General features: G+C 45.9%; 1 protein-coding gene across 9 annotated transcripts in view; it reads left to right on the top strand.

Moving 5' to 3' along the window:
- SCAPER (S-phase cyclin A associated protein in the ER) overlaps positions 1-23397 on the top strand; it is a 524758-nt gene that overhangs the window by 283391 nt on the left and 217970 nt on the right. For all 9 annotated transcript variants that reach the window (XM_065558411.1, XM_065558415.1, XM_065558414.1 and 6 more), the window contains 3 exons: positions 11754-11835; positions 13445-13597; positions 16308-16415. In XM_065558411.1, coding sequence (XP_065414483.1) covers positions 11754-11835; positions 13445-13597; positions 16308-16415 — 343 coding nt within the window. The remainder of the gene's footprint in view (positions 1-11753; positions 11836-13444; positions 13598-16307; positions 16416-23397) is intronic.

The following is a 23397-nucleotide window of genomic DNA, read 5'->3' as shown; positions in this document are numbered from 1 at the left end:
TACCATCCCAGAAAGAGATCTTGGAGTCTCGTGAATAGTTCTCTGAAAACTACAGCCCAATGTATAGCTGTGGTCAAAAAGGCTAACAGAATGTTAGGAACTATTAGGAAAGGGATAGAAAATAAGACCGAAAATGTCATAATGCCACTGTATGAATCCATGGTGTGCCCACATCTTGAATACAGTATCCAGTTCTGGTCACCCCATCTCAAAAAGGATACAGTAGAACTGGAAAACATTCAGAGAAAGGCAGCAAAGATGATCAAAGGTATGGAATTGCTTCCGTGTGAGGAAAGACTAAAAAGAGTAGGCAGTTTAGCTTAGGAAATTGACAATTAAGGCGGGTGTTTGATAGAGATTTATAAAATCTTGAATTGTGTGGAAAAAGTGAATAGAGAAGTGTTATTTCTTTCCCACAAAACAAAAAGCAGGTGTCATCTGATGAAATAACAGGTAGCAGGTTTAATACAAACAAGAGGAAGTAATTTTTCACACAACGCACAATCAGCTTGGGGAACTCCTGGGATGTTGTGACAGCCAGAAATATAACAAAATTAAAAAAAAACTGGATAAGTTCATGGAGGATAGGTCTATCAAAGGCTTTAGCCAAGCTGGTCAGCAGTGTAACCCCATCAGTGGCATAGCCAGGGTTGCTGCCGAGGAGGAGCGGTGGAGAAAAGAGGCGCCGGTCCTTCGGCGGCATTTCGGTGGCCCTGCACATGCACCGAAACGCCACCAAAAGATGGAGTGGTGCATGCGCAGGGCTGCCAAAATTATTCTTATTTTGGCGGCCCCGCTCCCCTGGGAAGAGCGCCGGCCCTGCTTCCCCATCTGGAGCGCTGTCTGGGGCACCGAGACCCCCGGCCACGCTCTCAGGGCTGTAGTCCCAGGGAGAGCGCCCTGAGTCCCAGCCCTGCTCTCACGGCCGGAGTGCCGGATGAGTGCTGGGAGCCCACGGCCCCGCTGCACTGGCCGGAGTGCCGGGAGCCCGCGGCCCCAGCCGGAGCGACAGGAGCCCGCGGCCCGCTCTCCCGAGAAGAGAGCGGGCCCCACTTCCCCATCCAGAGCGCTGTCCGGGGCGCCGAGACCCCTGGCCGCGCTCTCAGGGCTGGAGTCCCGGGCAGAGTGCCCTGAGTCCTGGCCATGCTCTCCCGGCCGGAGTGCCGGCCAGAACGACAGGAGCCTGCAACCCCGCTCCCCCCAGCCGGAGTGCTGGCCCCGCTTCCTCAGCCGGAGCGCCGCCCGGAGCACCGCGAGCCCCCCGGCCCCTCTCCACCGGCTGGAGTGCTGTCCTGAGTGCCACGAGCCAGGATCTGGCTCCCCCAGCTGGAGCGCCGGGCAGAGCGCTGCTACTCCAGGCATCATGGAGCAGAGCCGCCGAAGGACGGAGTGGCGCATGTGCAGGGCTGCCGAAATAAGAATAATTTCGGCAGCCCTGCACATGCACCACTCTGTCTTTCGGTGGCATTTTGGCGCATACGCAGGACCGCCGAAAGACAGAGTGGCGCGGAATTCTGGGCTCGGGGGAGCAGGTGCTCCCCCTGCTCCCACCCTAGCTACGTTACTGAAACCCATGCTAGTGGCATCCCTAAACCTCTGGCTTCCAGAAGCCAGAAGGGTAAGATGTGTGGAACTCTCAAAAATTGCAATGTTCTGTACGCTGTTGGCCACAGTGGGAGATAGAATACTGGGCTAGATGGACCATTGATCTGACCCAGAATGGCAGTTCTTATGTTCTTATATTTTACCATCCTTACTTCAAACCATTTTTAAAAGATCTTATGAACTTGTACTCTCCCTTCCCAGGAGACTAATTATCCTTAATGTTTGAGTTTTATGTTAGCCAGACTTAGGCCTGGTCTACACTATGTCTTTAATTCGGATATGGCAGCATTAAATCGAATTAACCCTGCACCCATCCACACAATGAAGCCATTTATTTCGAAATAAAGGGCTCTTAAAATCGATTTCTGTACTCCACCTCAATGAGCGGAGTAGCACCAAAATCGATATTGTCATTTCGAATTAGGGTTAGTGTGGCCACAATTCGATGGTACTGGCCTCCGGGAGCTATCCCACAGTGCACCATTGTGACCGCTCTGGACAGCAATCTAAACTCGGATGCACTGGCCAGGTAGACAGGAAAAGCCCCGCGAACATTTGAATTTCATTTCCTGTTTGCCCAGCACAGGTGACCACAGAGAGCTCATCAGCACAGGTAACCATGCAGGCCGATAATCGAAAAAGAGCACCAGCATGGAGCGTACGGGAGGTACTGGATCTGATCGCTATATGGGGAGAGGATTCAGTGCTAGCAGAACTTCGTTCGAAAAGACGAAATGCCAAAACTTTTGAAAAAATCTCCAAGGGCATAATGGAGAGAGGCCACAATAGGGACTCAGATCAGTGCCACGTGAAAGTCAAGGAGCTCAGACAAGCCTATCAAAAAACAAAGGAGGCAAACGGTCGCTCCGGGTCAGAGCCGCGAACATGCCGCTTCTATGCCGAGCTGCATGCAGTTCTAGGGGGGGCCGCCACCACTACCCCACCTCTGACCGTGGATTCCGAAGCGGGGGTAATCTCATCAGCTACACCTGAGGATTCTGCAGACGGGGAAAAGGAGGAGGAGGAGGACTAGCACTCCGTTCTCCCCAACAGCCAGGATCTTTTTCTCAGCCTGACTCAAGTACCCTCCCAAGCCAGTATCCAAGACCATGACCCCATGGAAGGGACCTCAGGTGAGTTTACCTTTTAAAATATAAAACTTGTTTTAAAAGCAAGCGTTTTTTAATGATTACTTTGCCCTGAGGACTTGGGATGCATTCGTGGCCAGTACAGCTACTGGAAAAGGCTGTTAACGTGTCTGGGGATGGAGCGGAAATCCTCCAGGGACATCTCCATGAAGCTCTCCTGGAGGTACTCCAAAAGCCTTGCCACAAGGTTTCTGGGCAGTGCAGCCTTATTCCATCCTCCATGGTAGGACACTTGACCACACCATGCTTGCAGCAAGTAATCTGATATCATTGCATGACAAAGCCTGGCAGCGTATGGTCCCGGTGTTTGCTGGCATTCAAGCAACATCTGTTCTTTATCTCGCTGTGTAATCCTCAGGAGAGTGATATCGCTCATGGTAACCTGGTTGAAATACGGGAATTAAATTAAGGGGACAGAGGTGGCAGATCCTACTGGGCTGTTTACCTGTGGCTGAAAAGAAATCCTTCCCTGCAGTTAGCCAAGTGCAGCTTTTCGCGTTTGGCTAGCAGGGATCTTCCCTGATACCAGGCACGTGGTGCGGGGAGGGGTAAAGCGATCATCCCAGAGAATTCATAGCAGGGTGGGGGGGTGTTAGTTTGGTTCCTGCAGGGATCTTCCCTGATACCAGCCACGCAGTGCAGGAAAGGATAAAGCGATCATCCAGAGAATTGGATGAGGGGGGCTAGTTTGTTTTCTGCTGCTGAAGCTTAACAGGAAAACCGCAGCACTCAACGGGCTTTGCTTGGTATGTGGGAAAGGAGGGCGCAGAAGCCGAAAGACAATGGCTTACCATGGCCGCATGCAAGCTGAATTCTGTTGCCCGGACCTGCGTCTGTGATCTCTAGCAGCAAAGCCACAGGCACTCGATATTAAGAGGCAAAATGCGACCTTGTACAGAAATCACATGTGCTATGTAATGTGAATAGTGTTGGTCACCGTGAAAGAGTATAAGCATTGTTCTGTAAAATGTATCTTTTTAAAAAATTCTCTCCTTTTTTCCCTCCCTCCAGCAGCTGCAAATTTTTCAAGCCTCCCTCCTCCATCTCGAAGGCTATCTCAGATAAGGTGTCGGAAAAAGAAAACGCGAGATGAGATGTTCGCGGAAATCATGGAATCCACCCGCAGTGAAAGAGCTCATCTGAATGAGTGGAAGGACACGGTTTCAAAGTATAGGAAAGAAGCCAGTGAACTTGAGGACAGGAGGGACCAACGTGAGGACAGGAGAGACGCTTGAGATGAGAGGTGGCGGCAGGAAGATCAGAGGAGGCAGGATGCAACTCTGGGGCTGCTGCGTGAGCAAACAGACATGCTCCAGCATCTGGTGGAGCTTCAGGAACGGCAGCAGGATAACAGAGTGCCGCTACAGCCCCTGTATAACCCTCCTCCCCCCTCACCATGTTCCATAGCCTCCTCACCCAGACGTGTAAGAACGCGGGAGGGAGGCTCCATATACCCTCCCATTCCACCCCAGTGGACAGCCCAAGCAAAAGGCTGTCATTTTTTTAACCTTTTTTTAGTGGCCTTTTCCTTCCCGCTGATCCTTCTCCCAAACCCCATCCAGGTTCCCTCCCTCTTTTTATAATAAATTAATAAAGAATAAATGATTTTTAAACGATAGTGACTTTATTTCCTTTGAAAGCAAGCTGGGGGAAGGGGCAGGGTGGGTTCCTTACAGAGAATGAGTCAATAAAGGGGGCGGGTTTTCATGAAGGAGAAACAAACAGAAATTTCACACTGTAGCCTGGCCAGTCATGAAACTGGTTTTCAAAGCTTCTCTGATGCGCAGCGCTTCCTGGTGTGCTCTTCTAATCACCCTGGTGTCTGGCTGCGCGTAATCAGCAGCCAGGCGATTTGCCTCAGCCTCCCACCCCGCCATAAAGGTCTCCCCCTTACTTTCACAGAGATTGTGGAGCACACAGCAAGCAGAAATAACAATGGGGAGATTGGTTTGGCTGAGGTCTGAGCGAGTCAGTAACGATCGCCAGCGACCTTTTAAACGGCCAAATGCACATTCTATCACCATTCTGCACTTGCTCAGCCTGTAGTTGAACAGCTCCTGACTCCTGTCCAGGCTGCCCGTGTATGGCTTCATGAGCCATGGCATTAAAGGGTAGGCTGGGTCCCCAAGAATAACTATTGGCATTTCAACATCCCCAACGGTTATTTTCTGGTCCAGGAAGTAAGTCCCTTGCTGCAGCCATTTAAACAGATTAGTGTTCCTGAAGACGCGAGCGTCATGAACCCTTCCCGGCCAGCCCACGTTGATGTTGGTGAAACGTCCCTTGTGATCCACAAGTGCTTGCAGCACCACTGAAAAGTACCCCTTGCGGTTTATGTACTGGGTACCCTGGTGCTCCGGTGCCAAGATAGGGATATGGGTTCCATCTATCGCCCCACCACAGTTAGGGAATCCCATTGCAGCAAAGCCATCCACTATGACCTGCACATTTCCCAGAGTCACTACCTTTCGTAGCAGGAGCTCAGTGATTGCTTTGGCTACTTGCATCACAGCAGCCCCCACAGTAGATTTGCCCACTCCAAATTGATTCCCGACTGACCGGTAGCTGTCTGGCGTTGCAAGCTTCCACAGGGCTATTGCCACTCGCTTCTCAACTGTGAGGGCTGCTGTCATCTTGGTATTCTGGCGCTTCAGGGCAGGGGAAAGCAAGTCACAAAGTTCCATGAAAGTGCTCTTAGGCATGCGAAAGTTTCGCAGCCACTGGGAATCGTCCCACACCTGCAACACTATGCGGTCCCACCAGTCTGTGCTTGTTTCTTGGGCCCAGAATCGGCGTTCCACGGATAGAACCTGCCCCATTAACAACATGATCTCCAAAGCACCAGGGCCCGCGGTTTGAGAGAATTCTGTGTCCATGTCCATGTCCTCATCACTCTTGTCGCTGCGCTGCCGTCGCCGCCTCCTCCTCTCCTCATTTTTCTGGTCCTGGCTCAGCATAAACTGCACGAGAACGCGCGAGGTGTTTACAATGTTCATGACTGCTGTCTTGAGCTGGCGGGCTTCATGCTTGCCATGGTATGGAGTCTGCAGTGTTCACCCAGGAAAAAAGGCGTGAAATGGTTGTCTGCTGTTGCTTTCATGGAAGGAGGGGTGAGGCTGTACCCAGAACCACCTGCGACAATGTTTTTTGCCCCATCAGGCACTGGGATCTCAACCCAGAATTCCAATGGGCGGGGGAGACTGCGGGAGCTATGGGATAGCTATGGGATAACTACCGACAGTGCAACGCTCTGGAAATCGACGCTAGCCCTGGTACATAGACGCACACCGCCGAATCAATGTGCTTAGTGTGACCGCATACTTTATACAATCTGTTTCCAAAATTCGAATTATATAAATTCGGATTAATCCCGTAGTGTAGACATACCCTTAGGGAAGGGGCTTGTAGATTATTGCTTTTTGTACCATCTGTCACTGAAAGTCTCATTTCTAGTGGTCACTACCTTGACTATGGGCATTTTGGAGTAACCGACTCTGATGGCCAAACCAACTGTATACCATATTCCATAAAGGTTAGGCAGTACTTAGGCCTCACCCCAAGTTTCTAACAAAAATGATATGAGATTTTCATCTCAGTCAATCAGCATCACTGTCTGTCTTTTTTTATAAAGCTTCATAAGTGTCTTTTGATTTTAGAGATAGTGAGGAACTGAGGGATGATTTCAGGGGCAGTTAATACCCTCAGAGCTTGTACACACTACCACTTATGTCAGTATAACTTATATCCCTCAGGGTTGTGAATAAGCGACGTAAGATACATCGACCTAAGCACCGGTGTGGGCAGCGCTATGTTGGTGGGAGAGCTTCTTCCACTGACATGGCTACTGACTCCTGCAGAGGTGGTTTTATTATGCCGATGGGAGAGCTCTCTCCTGTCAGCATAGAGAGACAGAGGCAGAAGCATCTTTGATTGCTATACCACACTGCCCTACTGAACCTGGAATGGAATTCAAGATCCCAAGCCTCAGCTTTCTTCTGCTGTCAGCAAATATCTGTGAAACCTGCTGACGAAGTGTGCATCTCATCCTGCTCCAGTGGCTGGTCCACATAGGGGATGACAGCCTACTACTGCTAGCCATTACTCCATTCGTTCAAGTGGCAGAGGTCTGTGCTGTGAAGCTATGATTCCACCCAAATTCAACAAGAATTTTTTTATCAGTTTATTTTTTTAAAAAGTTAGAAATTATATCCAAAAATTTGTTAAAAGAGTGTTAAAGTTGCAAAGTCAAGCACTCAAAAGTTAGGAAATACTAGACTTAAGGTTACCTGTACAACTTTAATTTGACGCCACTGTGCATTATGATACAGTCTTTTAATTACATACTATTTTTTCACAGGAGCCTGTCCTCATTCAGTGTATCGGGTGGGTGATGCACACTGGCTGAGTAGCTATTTAATATTTTGTTTTATCCTCATTAGTTCAGTGTGTGGCTCCATGCTTTATTAACTGCATACTATTCAAAAGGGGTATTTTAAGCTAGAGAAAATACAGTGGGTCAAATCCTATTTGTCCCCTTTGCCCATTTCTATGGTAGAAAGTGGGCAGAAAACTGCCCTAAAAGAGCTGCTGGTAAATAGAGGAACCTTTACTTAGAGGAATTCTCTGGTGGCATAGAGCCAGCATACCAACTGTATGCCATCCATTCCTGGTTCTCCTTCCTTGGCATAGGGATAGGAAGAGGTGTGGCCACAGCATTTTGCAATCCAGTGATTTGGACTGGTAGAATGGCCTTTAGGGGGCACTGCATCGGGCATGTTAGAGTAGCCCAAAGGTTTCTCTAACATAAATCAGTCCAAACATGAATCCTGATGCCATGGTACAGGGGAGTTTGTTTGACTTTAAGTCACCCTCCCTCTTGGATTCTGGTATAGCTCAGTGGGACCCAAGGATCTGGTTCATTATTTTGCTGCTAGAAATACTTGAATCTTATACGAAAAGACTTAAAACAGAATGGAATGGGTCATTTTGGAATATCTACTTAACTTTTCTTCAAAATCCACTCATTTTGTGCATCTGGTGGTGATTAAAGCCTTCTTATGAAAGGGGTAGTGTATGTAAAAATGCCTATTAAGAGACCCTGTGCTCTCATGGTACATTAGCTTGATTCCCAGTAAGGCTTTAGATGCAATTTCTGAGCATTTTATATTCCAAAGAGATGACCTCCATAGTATGGAAAATTCCACTTCTGTCAATAGTAATCATACAACTGTATTACTGAGCATAATGATATACAAATATGTTTTACATATGGACCAATAAGCTATGCAAGGAGTAATATTTATGTTTTGTACGTAAGAGCATTGAGTCTTAGGAAAATTTTTATCTACATTAAAATATTGATTCAAAAGCCATAGTGTTATCTTTGTCTTAATTTTGATGTCACATAGAGGAAGAAAACAAATATGTTCTCTAAAATAAGTTCTGTTGCATAATCCATTTTGGACGTTGTGTTCTTTGGGTGTGTAGTGTGAGTCAGGAATTCTTTAAAGCCAAAATCAAGACTTTCTAAAAGACTAAAGTGCATGCAGGTGTTGCTTATGTACCTCAGGGAAGATAGTACATAAAGTACATAATTTGTCTCATCGTCATCTCCTTTTCCCCCCATGGCAATTGGAGGAGTTCACTTACATTTTCTGAAAGAATGATTGTGCCTAGTATTCACTGTGAGCCTTGTTCTCCCTGCCTGTATTTCTATATTTTCTGTGCTTTTTTATTTTTTAAATTTGGATTTATGCAAGCCTTCACCAGAACTAGTTTATTCAGTAAAGTACTTCTTAATATTTTACTTTTCAGTTTTCTTTAATATTTTTCCCTTTCTGCTTTTGCCGTTCAGATTATTTTTATTTCAGAATATCTGTTGTTTAATTTTTCTCATTAGAGAGTATGGCAGGCACATTCAAAAGCAGAAATGCCCCAAAAGCGGCAGGAAGATGTTGGTTTCAGATTACCATGATCACTATATTGTCTGATTGGGGTAGATCTTGTTAGCTTTGAGTGTGATATTTCTTTAAGTAACAGTCTGAGCTGTCACGATCTAGGATGACCAACTAAAATCAATTACCCCTTCCATAATTCAAAATTGTTTACATAAGAAGGCTTGCCACGACCTTTTTGGAATGACTGACTGTTTTGCTGAGAGTCTTACAACTCATTCAAAGCACTGAACTTCAGAGGAGATTCAAGTTATCCAGGGCTGCTCTAGCAGCTAACAGGTCATTTCACCTTGAATGCTCTCATAGAATATGTTGTATGCAGGGGTGTTGTAGCCATGTTTGTCCCAGGATATCAGAAAGACTAGGTGGATGAGGTAATATCTTTTATTGGACCAACTTCTTTTGGAGAGAGAGACAAGGATTTGAGCTTACATAGCACTCTTCTTCAGGCCTAGGAAACGTACTCCGTGCCATAGTTAAACAGAACAGATTGTTTAGCATAAATAGTTAACACACATTTCAAGGAACCAAGGTGAAGTGGCCTATTAACAACCCTTCTGTCATAGGTAGGAAAGGGGGTGGGAACTTGGGGGTAGTGGTGTTAAGGGGGTTATAGATTGTTGTAATAAGACATAAATCCAGTATCTCTGTTCAGTCCATGTTTCCTGTATGGCTTCCCTCTCCAACTGTACACCTCTAGATGTCATCTACCACCCCACACTGGAACCCATATGGGGTATCATCAGACAATTGCAACCCACACTTGATTGGGCCACATTGTGAAAGAAAGCTTTCCTGAACCTCCTCTTCTGGCCTTCAAACAACCTCCAACTTCTCCATCAGAAGCAAACACCATGCAGACGAGGACACACCAACTCAGAGTGTTACCAGACCTTACTAGAACAACAGATGCAAAACCTGTAGACATATCTCCACTGTTACGATGATCAACACCCTCCACAAAACATCTTTTAAGATACGTGGGTCCTATACATGCCTATCACAACATGTGGTGTACCTCATCCAGTGCACTAAATGTCCCAATAAAAACTATGTGGGTAAAACAATACAATCACTATGCTCTCAATTGGACTCTCACAAAAATGATAAAAGACAAAAATACCATATCACCTGGGGGTTAACACTTTTCACAAAGCAATCACTCTGTATTTGACCTCTTAGTCCTCATCCTCAAAGAAAACCTGAACAACACTTTCAAAAGATGAGCCTGGGAACCCCTCCTATCAGCATAGGCAGTGTCTGCACTTGAAATGCTACAGCGGTGCTACTGCAGCTGTGCTGCTGTAGTATTTCAAGTGTAGACAAGTCCTAAGACTAGGTGTTAACTACTTATGCCAAACAATCTGTTCTATCTTGTATTTAGTTGAGACACTCTGAGTACCTTTCCCAGACCTGAAGAAGAGTTCTGTGTAGGTCGAAAGTTTGTCTCTCTCACCAGCAGAAGTTGGTCCAATAAAAGATATCACTTCACCCACCTTGTCTCTCTCCACCATCTCTAGGGCATTTCACTTCGTTCTGCTTCTCAGTAGGACAAGAGCGAGCTTTGAAATTTTTACGGAAGCATTTGGGTTCAACCTATAAGAAAGGAGATAAGTCCAGAAACCAAATGCTCACCTCTTCGTTTGCAACATATTTCCCTCAACCCAGTTTGGACATCCTTGGACCTTTGTTTTATTTCTATTCTATGTAGCATCCCTCAGTTAGCTGTAGTTGTGCCTAGGTCCTTGGTTCAAGTACATGAAATAAGAAGTTACTAGAATTGATTCCATTGGATTTGTATTGTGTGTATCAATGTATTAGATGCATAATGGATTTAAGTGCCTTCTTCATTGCTGAGCATAGCCAAAGCTGCATGCATTGTGCTTCCATGACCTCTTTTGGTCCCTACCCAGGCTGCTTCTCTTTATACAAACAGTAACAGCAGCCAACTGTATTCTGATTTATAATTAGGGTTTGAAAATTCCATTTTCTCACTTGCTATTGGCAAGTGGGAAATTTGCCCTGCTGAATGTGTGACCTTAATAATTAATTTCTGCAGAATTTAAGCTTTGTTCTAAAAGAACAAAGTTTCTAATACTTACAGTTTCAAAGATAATTTTCCAAATATGAACTGATGAGGCACTGTCTTCGTGATTGTTAGCTCCAGTACCTGTACTCTTGCTCTTGCCTTTCCGAAGAAGCAGCAGCAGAGTGAACTTAAGACTGGACAATTTCACTTAACTATTCAGAACCCTGCAGGGAGCAGTGAAACTGTTGAGAATCATGTCACTTTTACAGTGTTGCTGATAGTTTTTACAATCATCAGCACCAGAGAAAAGCACTGGAATATTCATGGGACTGCAGGACAAAAAGAAAAAAAGCAAGGGAGATGTAGAGTACAAGAAACCTTTCTCTCCCTCGCATCAGTAAGCATTGCCTTCTTGCAGCCAGATGGAAGCAAAGGTGACTTCAAATGCATCAACACTCACTAGCCAGAGACTGAGACTAAAGATGGGGCCACCTAGTAGGTTTTAGAGACAGCACCTTTTATTTCTTCTCAGTGGGGAAGGTAGGTTCACCAGGGCTTTGCACATGGAACTTGCTTGTGGGTCTTTCATGCATCTTGCATGTCAATATATGGCTAGTAAGTTCAGTCTTCTGGCTAGCAGTTATCTTGTAAATTCCTTTATTTACAATATGCACATACCTCTTATTGCTTGATCAAGAGTATATACGAAACAGCAAAAACAGCAGTAAAGCTTAATTTGTAGAACTTCAGAAAGCTGCTGTGATCAGACCTTTAGCCATCATCATTTTCTATCTCAAGCATTCCCCCCAGCTGTTGTGTGACTCTGTGATTGGCCTTGTCTGCACTAGACATTTTTGGGAAAGTCATCAATGTATTACTCCCTGTTGTCGCTTCACAAGGGGTAGCAGTTAACACCGTCTCTGGTTTTCTTTCCCCATCTCAAATATATATTATAACTATAAATGTATACTTCAGACCTTTACCACTTTTGCTATAATACATGTTCTCCTTTGGTAGAGATCGAGAGGAGAGGCTGGCAGCTCTCACTGCAGCTCAACAAGAAGCAATGGAGGAGCTACAGAAAAAGATTCAGCTGAAGGTATAAAGGGAGTAATATTCTTTCTAACTGAAAATACATTTCTATTTAAAATAGAATTTCCACAAAATAATTTTCTTTAAGTACATTGTATTTAGCAAAGTCATTACAGTAGAGCAATATCATACCCTGAATTTTGCTACTATAGTTCAGGTTTTTTATCTAGACATCAGATGGGTCTGATTTTGCTCTCACTGACACTGTAAATCAGAAATTATGCCATAGAAGTCAATGGAATTAATTAGTGTAAACCAAGTGTGGGATCACAGGTCTAAATGATTTTGTACTTTTGAAGAAATTTCTAATCTTATTATTAAAATGAAATTCTGGCAAAAATAAAAGTCTTGGTAAAAAATAATTAAAACTGATTTGTACAGTTTGGTGAAAACAGTCTACAAACCAGTGTTACATAGAAAAGGACATGGGAACTGATGCCATTTTATGGGTCTTCACAAGTATCAGTAATGGAAGTATGGCATGTTCCTTCCTCTTCACTGCATAGAATATGGTCCCAGTCCTGCAACTGGATCCACTCAGAGCCCTGTCAATTTCACTGGATCTCTGCAGAAGCACAGGGATCCAGTCATGTGGAGTCAGTTGTAGGATTGGGAATGTTAGGTAGGATGCTGCAGTATTACAACACAGCTTGTGAAACTCCTACCTTATGAAGAACCAAAGACCAAATGATAAGAAGTTTGAACATATATCTATCCTATTTTGAGAGGCATAAAGATTTCCAAAGTACTAAGTGCTATTTTTGAAGTTCTGGTGAACTGAGAAAATAAAACCTTTATCAAAGTTACAGAATATTAGTAGTAGTAATAGCATGATGGGAGTACCTAGTAGTCTCCATCAGTATCTGTGGTCCATTGCGGTAGATCTATACAGTCGTATAATTTTAAAAAACAGACTGTTCTTCCATCTCTAAGTAATTCTCTACTGTTGATCCCACTAATTAAGAAGCACTCTCACTACACATGCTCCTATTGTGAAATGCCATTCTTTCTCATACAGTTGATGTTTATAAGCTAATTTCTAGTATTAGGTAATATATAGATTTTGTGCCATCCTTGTTGTGGTTGATAAACCAAAGCATCATTTGAAAGGGTCTAGAGACTGTAATCCCTATTACAATTTAAATATTAATAATAAATCATGTATACCTTTTTAATTGATGCCATGTTGCTTTCAGTTCATCAGAGCAAGCACGATTACACCAGTAATGTCTGTATGGTATTGGAAGTTGAACTAATTGAATTCTGTCTCAGAGTTCTTCCTGCAGAAGAAATACAGCATGAGCTCAGAAACTAAATGCAACAGAAAACCATCGGACTAGATTTACAAAAGATGATGAAGTGATACTAGTCTACATAAATAACAGTATAGTGTTAATATTTTAAATTATATCAATAAAGAGTAACACACTTAAAATGTGTGTGGTGATACAGCCTGGTGCATCCTTTTTGGCATTTTGGATGGTATTATACATGTTTTAATTTTACTTTTCATCATCTAGAACTAGACAGTACTTAATAAACCTTGGTATTTCTGAACATTATTCATTTCTGTTTATTTTTATTCGATGTTCTTTACCATTTGTTGTTTTATTTAGCATGATGAAAGCATTCGGAGACACATGGAACAAATTGAACAGAGGAAAGAAAAGGCAGCTGAATTAAGCAGTGGGAGACATGCTAATACTGATTATGCACCTAAACTTACACCATATGAACGAAAAAAGCAGTGTTCATTATGCAATGTTTTGGTAAGTTGGATTGAAGCAATGCTATCAAAAGTAATGGGCCTAGCTAAGGTTTCGATCTACCAGTTTTGCTGTGGTTTGCAGGCATGAATGTATTGTAAATGGAGTGCTGCCCCACCATTCTCTCCCTGCTTCCTCGCTTTTGTGAACAAAGTAATGATCAGAGCTCTGAGATGTAGCAGATTTTGTGGGATCTTCGGCACTGCAGTTGCATTAGGTTGCTGTTCCATTGCACTACCAGGTCAGGCAGTGTCCCAGAAACAGGGAGAGAGAATCATGTAGCTTAGGGCGCCGTTCACTGAGCTGGAGCTAGGAGGCCTGGTCTCCCCTGTACTGATTGCTGTTTATTTTTCTGTCTACTATAGACTCCTTATCATTGAGCAAGGGCTTCATAACCTACCCAAGAAGTCAGTCAAGCATCATTTCTTCATTTTATAAATAAGTGCACTGAAAGATTTCACAAGGTCACTTCAGGGAGAGCTGAGAATAAAAACCCAGTTTTTATCATATCGTAGACCTAAGTCTTGTCCACTTAGCCACACTGCCTGTCAGAATGAATGTGCCAGATCTATGTGCTCTGCTATCCTGTCTCTAAACAACCACTATTCTAGCCACTATACCACACTCCCTTCCCAGAACCTGAATAGAAACCAAGATTCTTGATCTCCATCATTTTACTGTTGTCTAACAGATAATTGTGCAACTTGCTGGCAAAGTGTATATCAATTCTCTCTCTACTGGTAGATCCAAATAGAGGATAACAGTTCAAGGGGCTGAGGTCTATGCTGGAGATTTCATGGTCCAGAGTTCAAACCCTGCTGACACTACAAATAGGTCTTCCTTCTGATTGCATACGATGGAATTTGTTTTTCCAGATTTTTGTTTAAAATTGGTTTATTTTATTCACGCAGTGAGAAAATACCATTAAAACAGGTTTTATAGTTAAAACCATTATAATAGGTCAATATGGTACAACATAAAATAAAACATAGATGTTCCATATTTTAATTATTTGCCAATATTGATTGCTTGTGTCATTCACTGGCAAGCTTGAAGATGAAGAGGTATGGTATTGACATTTACAAGAACCCTTCTTTCTGACAGAGTAAACAGGTGTTCATGATTGTACACATGGCTATGGAGTAGTCTCTGCATGTATGTTACCAGGGAGGCTTCCATAGGTTTCTGTGGACTGTGACCCAGAGGCAAGGTGGGTGAGGTAATATATTTTATTGGACCAACTTCTGTTGGTGAAAAAGACACGCTTTCAACCTACACAGAGCTCTTCTTCAGGTCAACAGCTCTGTGTAGCTCAAAAGCATTTCACCAAAAGAAATTGGTCCGATAAAAGATATTAATTACTTCACTCACCTTGTCTCTCTAATATCCTGGGACCGACTACAGTGCTGGCTACAACAACACTGTGAGCACAGAAATAGTTCAGTGGCTGGATGCTCTGGTTTGGCTTACGTATCAGAGAGAGACATGCAGTTCTTACTCCCAGTACCTTGGATCTTGCTACTGCTTAGTAGAGAGCAATAGCTGTGATTCATATGTGGCATAAACATGAGCATTGCTCTTAACTTATTAGCTGAATTCCAATCTGTATTTCTAGGCCTCATCTGCACCAGACAAAGTTGGTGTTGTCACCCTTTTGTGCTGTCCCTAGAACATTTGTATCATACCTCATGTCCAAACACAGAATTATTTCAAATGGTGTACAGGCATTTACACCATTTTTTGGAATAAACTTGTTTAGAGCAAGAATAAACAACTTGGGATCCTCCACTATGTCAGTCTCCACTAGAAGGCAGTGCAGAAGTAAGGGTGGCAATACTGTGACCCCCACCTACAATAGCTTTGCAACTCCCTTTTGGGTCAGGACCCCCACTCTGAGAAACACTGAGTCTTAAGGCAGTGGCTCTCAAACTTTTTTTTTCACGGACCACTTGAAAATTGCTGAAGGTCTTGGCAGACCACTTAATGATCTTTCCAAATGTTGTTTGTACTGTTAGCTAACTACTGTAAAGCGCTTTGGATAAAAAGCACTATATAAATAAAACCTTAATAATTAACGTTCTTTTGTTCTACAAATAAAGGCACGCAACTCATATTTTAATATCAGTAGTATTATATTTCTAATGCAATGGATGTGCCCTCTCTCCCCCGCTGCAACAGCCCCCAAGCTGGGGCTGGGAAGGAGAGGGGTATTTCCCCCACCACAGCTGCCACAGAGCTGCGGCTGGGAAGGAGGGCCGTCTCTTCCCAGCAGCTGCAGACCTGGAGCTGGGGAAAGTCGCCTCTTGCTCTGGCCACCGCAGCCCTATACGTCCCAAATTCCTCCCACCCTCTCTTCTGACCCCACTGCCCCCCTCCCACCTACCCCTTGCACGACTCCACTAATTAGGTGGGTGGCCCTTCATTCTCTCGTATGCAGCCGCCCAGGTGCGCACCTTAGAGAGAACTATCCGCGGACCACCTGAATGGCGCTCGCGGACCACAGTTTGAGAACCTCTGTCTTAAGGGCTTTCACATGTTTATATTTTGCCATTTTTTAAATACATGTTCATTTTTTGTTACAATACCATAACATTTAAAATTTAAATATCTAAAACCGTGAAATTCCAGATTTTTAAAATGCTATGACCCTGAAATTTACAAAAATGGACTGTGAATTTGGTAGGGCCCTAATCATCATTTATTCTCATTCCAGATTTCCTCAGAGGTGTATCTTTTTAGCCACATTAAGGGGAAAAAACACCAACAAGCAGTGAGAGAAAATAGCAGCATCCAAGGACGAGAGCTTTCAGATGAAGAAGTGGTATGTTTTGTAAAAGATTTTAATATTAATATTAATATTCTTCTGGTTTACAGTGTCATCTGAAATGTAATATTTTAAAACAGATTTGAAAATTCTCACAGAACTAAGAACATAAAAAGTCAGGTATCAAAAATAAGATGTACTATTGATAGTAATGCTGACTTTTTTTAATATGGAATGTAAAAAAAAAAAAAAAATGGAACATTCAAATACAGTTATTCCAGTGAGTGTCATATAAATAGATTTCCTATAGAAAATGATGCAATGTATATAAATTGACTGTTTTCTAACAAGGTATTTTTTTCTATCCATCTAACCCAGTGGTTTTCATCCTATGGTCTGCCGACTCTAGGGGTCCTCAGTCTATGTCTAAGATTTCCAACAAGGTCCACACCTCAATAATTTTTTAGGGGTCGCAAATGAAAAAGTTGAAAACCACTGATCTAACCTATCCCGTACTTATCAATGTGGTATATGAGTGCTTTACTAGTGTCTTTTATATACAGTAAAACCTGCCAAGAGCAACCGCTCATGGGAGTTAGCAAAAGTGGTTGCTTGTAAGAGGTGGTCTCTCTTCAAAGGTTTGCACACTAGAGAGCGGTGGTGTTCCATGGCCTCTGCACGTAGTCGCTTGTGACAGGTGGTCTCTCTTCAGAGGTGGTCTCTAAGGCAGGTTTTACTATAGAATTTTTCTGTCCTTCTTTCCGTCCTTTCACAAAGGTTAGCTAAAATGTTATTGATTTATTGTAAGAAAGCTATGTCAAGTGAGTCTGGTCTTTTGTTCTGCAGGTGCTGAGGTTTGTGGTCATTGTGTTGTGTTTGAGGAGTAGGCTCTTTCTTCTCTATATTTCTTCTGCACCTCTCTAAACTCTACTCACACCACATTTTTTATTTTTTACTATAACACCCAATTTTGGTATAACTACAAAACAGGACACAAACAGGGCCCCTACATCTTAACAAGTAAAACAGCAACAACACACATGCTAACTACACAGGAAAAACCCAGGTCCCCATCCCAAAATAGTGTGTATTCTTGTCCCCAGCCTAGTCTCCTGTAGTTCTTCGATCAGCCTCCTAGCTGTCATGTCCCTTCCCATCTCCCCCTCTCTCCCAGAATCACATGGAAAAACAGGTGGATCTTGCAGCATGTCCTGAAAGTAGGTTGGTCGATCCTTCTGTCTGTTGTACTTATATGGCCTTCATCACCATAGTATATGAGCACCTCACGATCTTCAATGTCTTTATCCTCACAACTCCCCTGTGAGGTATCAAATTCAGGCTCTGGGACATCTAGAATGAGTTGCTGTCAGCCCTCTCCATTTATGAGGAGTAGTGCCTCAGATGACCTCAACTATCATGCTGATACATAGTCTTGCAAACAACTGACCCCAAACTATTTGAGGCTCTAAAAATGAAAACTAATGCCTTAAACTTCACTTGGGAAACAGTCAGTAACCAGTACAGATCTCAGGATACAGCATAATGTGGTCTTTGCTTGAGCAGACATTAAACAGGTAGGCTGCCCATTTCTATGCTAGTTGCAGTTTCCAAATAATTGGAAGGATAGCCCCATTGCAAAAATGAAAGGATAGCCCCATTGCAATAATCTAACTTTGAAGTGACAAGGGCATAGATAATGTGGTGAAACTGCATCCAAAAGAAAAAGACATAACCTCCTTCCCAAATGTACATAAGCACACTTGACAATTGTTGATATCTGTGACTCCTGCAGCTGCCAGGAACCCAGCAAAATCCGTAGGTTCTGAATATGAGAAACAAGCCATGGACTCTTCCTTGCAATCTGGAAAGCTGGTATAATTTCCACCGATTCCTCTGTTTAATTCTCTCATCTTGTAAAATTCACTTTAGTCTTGTCTGGGTTGAGTATCATCAACATAGTTTATAGAAAGACAGAGCAAAACCACTCAAGTGCAAACCTGTCAGTTCCTGCTAGGGTCTGCAAATGTGTTGTCTGCACTTCCTGGTCGATAGTGCTGAAGGGAGCAGTATTAAATTATTTTTTTCACAACATTCTTGATAATTTTCCACAGATATTAGAAATTCAAGATGGGACAATAGTTATAGAAATTGCCCTTATCAAGTAATGGCTTTTTAACAACAACTTTAAAAGAATTGGCACTTCGCTGTCTCTTCAGGAGGCATTGAGAAACAACTTTTTTTCTTTTTACAGCAATTCAAAAAGCTATGCTGTCTCCAAGAGAACAATTCTAAATTGTTGTGTGATTTATCTCCACTGCCACAGCATGGCAGACCTGGAACTACAGTGTTATGTCAAGGAGCATTCTGTGAGAAACAGTTCAACTCTGACACCTAGCCTCTAAACTGTGTCCATCTGGAGGATTTGTGAATCAGCCACATGGTGTTCCCATCTCATATTTACTAAGAAATACTGCTTAATCTGGGTCTCCAGAGCTGATTCAGATTTGACTTTAGTGTTACAAAATCTGTTTCCAGGCTAGGTGCACCAAATGTTTCCACCCCATAGAGTTTGTTTATTTTAGGATGTCTATTTATTTTGCCAGCTGTGGCATTTGGGGAGGCATTTTATGTGTTCATATCCACAAGCACATACATAAATATATATTTGTTGATATTTTTATTAGTTAAGGTATTTTCTTTGTATTTTGTTTTTCACAACCTGTAGCAGGTTTTTCTCATTTTTTTCTGCAGGGAAATGTATAAGTTTCCAAGAGCTGCAACCCACCGATATGGCTGTCTTTGGAGAAGGGATCATTGTAATTACAGAGAAAGGATTCTCTGGAGAAATACATCTTGGTGGATTGCAACTCACCTATTTCCCTAATCAAAGGTTGAGGGTTCTCTAACTCTGTATTTTCTGTAATTTTAAAATGGCTATTGTAATGGGAGTGTTTTCACTTCCTGTTTGGATGAAATTGATTATTGGGCAGTAGGTGTAACCTAATTACCTCAGTGGCAGACTTCCCGCTGGGTCCAGAGTCTTAGAACTGTGAGCTGTGAAAGTTCCCAGCAAACTCACAAGCAGACACATAGATTACCATTCTTGGATCCATCAATTTGTACACTGACTGTCACAGGTACCTAATTATCTTGTATGCTTCTCCCTGCTGGCTACTGGAGCAGTTTTTAGACCAAACAGTAATCAAACAACGGTAGTTCTTCTTCGAGTGCTTGCTCATATCGATTCCAATTAGGTGTGCGCGCGCCGCGTGCACGATCGTCGGAGAATTTTCTACCCTAGCAACACCGGCGGGTCGGCTGTGGAGCCCCCTAGAGTGGCGCCTTCATGGCGCTGGATATATACCCCAGCCGACCCGGCGCCCCCTCAGTTCCTTCTTACCGCCCCTGACGGTCGTTGGAACCGTGGAGCGCGGCATAGCTGTTCTCCACTCTCCCTAGCTTCTTCCGTTGAAGATAGTTGTAGTTATAGTTGTAGTTGTATATAGTTAGATAGTTGTTTAGTTCACTAGTAATAGTTGTTATATAGTTAAAGGGGATTAAGGTGGTTGTTCTTCCCCCTTTTTCCCCCGGCGTGTAGCCGGGCTCATGCCCAAGGCTCCCGGCTTTAAGCAGTGCGCGTCCTGTGCTAAGCCTATGCCCACAAGCGACCCGCACGACTCGTGTCTGAGGTGCCTGGGAGAGTCCCATCAAACAGATAAGTGCAAGATCTGTAAGGCCTTCAGACCGAGAACCAAAAAGGAGCGGGACTTTCGGCTTCGTCAACTCCTCATGGAGGCGGCACTTAGCCCAGACGCTCCATCGGCGCGTCAAGCCCCAGCGCCAAGCGCCTCAGTGCGCAGCGCCCCGGCGGCACCGACTGCTCCGGCACCGCGAGTGGCGTCGGACAAGCCTCCACGGCACCGGACCCCTTCGGCACCGCACCCACCGCAAGTGCCTCGGCGCCGTTCGTTATCGCCGGGACATAAGAAATCCCGTAAGGCGCAGGAGACTGTCGTCCTGAAGACGCCGGCCCCCCCGGCACCGGGGGTAGAGCCGCGTCCACTGGCGGAGCACCAGAAGCAGGTGCCTCCGGCACCGTCGACTCCGGCTCCGAGGCCGTCGAGTCCGGTGCAGGTGGGCTCACCACCACGACCAGCGGTGGTACCGTTGCTCCCGTCGACCCCAGAGACCTTTGCGACGGCGAGAGACTTGATTGCTCTCATGGAGCCGGCACCGCCTCAACCACCGGCACCGTTGGCACCGTTGGGCCCTCGTCCAGTGCAATCCAGGGGGAAACCTGCCTTGATGCGCCCACCATCCCAAGGGCTGGAACCACGGCACCGATCCAGGTCCCGAAGCAGGTCCCCACGCCGCTCGCAGTCCTGGCGCCGAATATCACCTCGGCACCGGTCGTACTCGCGGCTAAGATCATCGTCGCAGCACCGTTCTACGTCCCGGCACCGCTATGATCGTCGGTACCGTTCGACCTCGAGACGCAGTTCCCAGCACCGATACGAGCGACGCTCGACATCGAGGGGCCGCTCCCGGCACCGGGCCTACTCGAGATCACCTTCCAGGTCCAGGTCGGACTCTCGGCACCGACGCGGTCATCGGCACCGATCCCGATCTCGGCACCGTTCGCCGGCACCGCATAGGAACCGTTCATCTCCAGACCGGCACCGCACGGCACCGTACCTTCCGGAGCTCGTGTCGGCGCTGTCGGCACCGCCATGGCCGTCGAGATCAGTGTCTCGCTCCTCCGATGGGGCATCGAGATCGGCATACCCCCCTCAGGGGCAGGCCGATGATCCGGACATGGGCCACTGGCAGGAGGTAGCAGAGGATCCCGCTCAGGGACCTTCGCACTGGTCGTTCTGGACCCCGTGGGCGTACCACCAAGCACAAGGGGCTTCACCACCATCAGCCTCTCGCTCGGTGCACTCTGAGCGAAGGGCCCCAGAGTCCACCATCTCTCGCCCTCCTCCAGGGGGCATGGAGGCTTCCGTGCCCGCACCACCTGACGTCCTGGACCCAGGGGCAGGTGATGCTCCGCTCCAGGGCTCATTGGACCAGGACCCGCCCTTGGATCCCTTGCCACCTGAGGCATCTTCCTCATCTTCCCCAGATGAGGCAGTGGCGGGCACAACGAGCACAGGTCCACCCCCGATAGATCTCCGGGCACACCAGGACCTATTACGTAGGGTGGCACGTAATATGGACCTTCAGGCAGAGGAGATAGTGGAGGTGCAAGACCCCATTGTGAACATCCTCTCTGCGGATGCCCCATCCAGAGTGGCGTTGCCCCTGATCCGCACGATCCAGGCTAACGCCACTACGATATGGCAAACTCCTGCCTCTATCCCACCCACAGCCAGAGGGGTGGAAAGAAAGTACTTTGTCCCCTCAAAGGACTATGAGTACCTGTATACTCATCCCCAGCCGTGTTCACTGGTGGTGTCATCAGTGAATGCAAGGGAGCGCCACGGTCAACAGGCCGCAGCCCCCAAATCGAAGGAAGCTAAGCGCCTCGATTTGTTTGGGCGTAAGGTTTATTCAGCCGGAGGGTTACAACTCAGAGCGGCTAACCAGCAGGCGCTCCTGAGCCGCTATGGGGAAGTTCAAGGAATTGGTTCCCCAAGACTCCAGGGAAGAGTTCGGGGCCTTGGTAGAGGAGGGTAAGAAGGTGGCTCGGACCTCCTTGCAGGCCTCCTTGGACATAGCAGACTCGGCTGCGAGAACCCTGGCCTCAGGTATCGCTATGCGGAGGATCTCCTGGCTCCAGGTTTCGGGTTTGCCTCCGGAACTGCAGCAAACCCTGCAGGATCTGCCCTTTGAGGGACACGGATTGTTCTCGGACAAGACGGACTCTCGTCTGCAGAGCCTCAAGGACTCGAGAACAATCATGCGCTCCCTGGGGATGCATGTTGCGGGTCCCCAGCGCAGACCATTTAGGCCCCAGCCTCAACGTTTCTACCCCCCTCCACCTCGTCAGAGACAGGACTCTGCCAGAAGGCGGGGGCGAGGTGGTAGGAGAAGATGGACCGGCCCTCAACCCGATCAGAACCAGGGGCCACCAAGGCCACCTTCAGGCCCCAGGCAGAACTTTTGAAGGTGCGGTCGAGGACGGCGCCCCAGTCATCCCCCAGGATCCAGCCCCCTCCTTTCGGGATCGCCTTTCCCATTTCCACCGTGCTTGGTCCCTTATAACCTCGGACCGTTGGGTCCTTCGCACGGTGGAGAGAGGATACGCTATCCAGTTTTCTTCATTCCCCCCCTCCCACCCCACCTCCCCGTCCCTCTTCAGGGACCCTTCTCACGAGCAACTTCTTATACAGGAGGTTTCCACGCTCCTATCGATGGGGGCCATAGAGGAGGTTCTATTAGAATTAAGGGGCAGGGGATTTTATTCCCGCTACTTCCTGATCCCCAAGTCCAAAGGGGGTCTGCGACCCATCTTGGACTTGCGCGGACTCAACAAATTCGTAGTAAAGTTGAAGTTCCGCATGGTCTCTTTGGGGGCCATTATCCCTTCCCTCGATCCTGGAGACTGGTTCGCCGCCCTCGACATGAAAGACGCATACTTTCATATTGCAATTTACCCGCCTCACAGACGCTTCCTGCGATTCATGGTAAGCAAGGTGCACTATCAATTTGCAGTCCTTCCCTTCGGCCTATCCTCGGCCCCAAGAGTGTTTACAAAATGTATGGCTGTCGTGGCAGCATACCTTCGTCGACAAGGGATACAGGTGTTCCCGTACCTAGACGACTGGTTGGTACGCGGTCGCACCAAAGAGCAAGTTCGAGCTCACGTCCACATAATAGTGCACACATTCAACGAGTTGGGCATCCTACTCAACAAGGAGAAATCCACTCTAGAGCCTACCCAGAGAATAGAATTTATCGGCGCAGTCCTGGACTCCGGACGTGCACAAGCTATCCTACCAGACAATCGCTTTCATACCATCACGAGCCTCATTCAAGGGCTCAGGGCCTTCCCAACTACCACGGTGAGGTCATGCCTTACCCTGCTGGGTCACAT

The sequence above is a fragment of the Chrysemys picta genome, chromosome 10 (genome assembly GCF_011386835.1).
Source record: "Chrysemys picta bellii isolate R12L10 chromosome 10, ASM1138683v2, whole genome shotgun sequence".
NCBI lineage: Eukaryota > Metazoa > Chordata > Testudines > Emydidae > Chrysemys > Chrysemys picta.
Note: the sequence above shows the minus strand (reverse complement) of the source record. Positions and strands in the feature narration are given on the sequence as shown.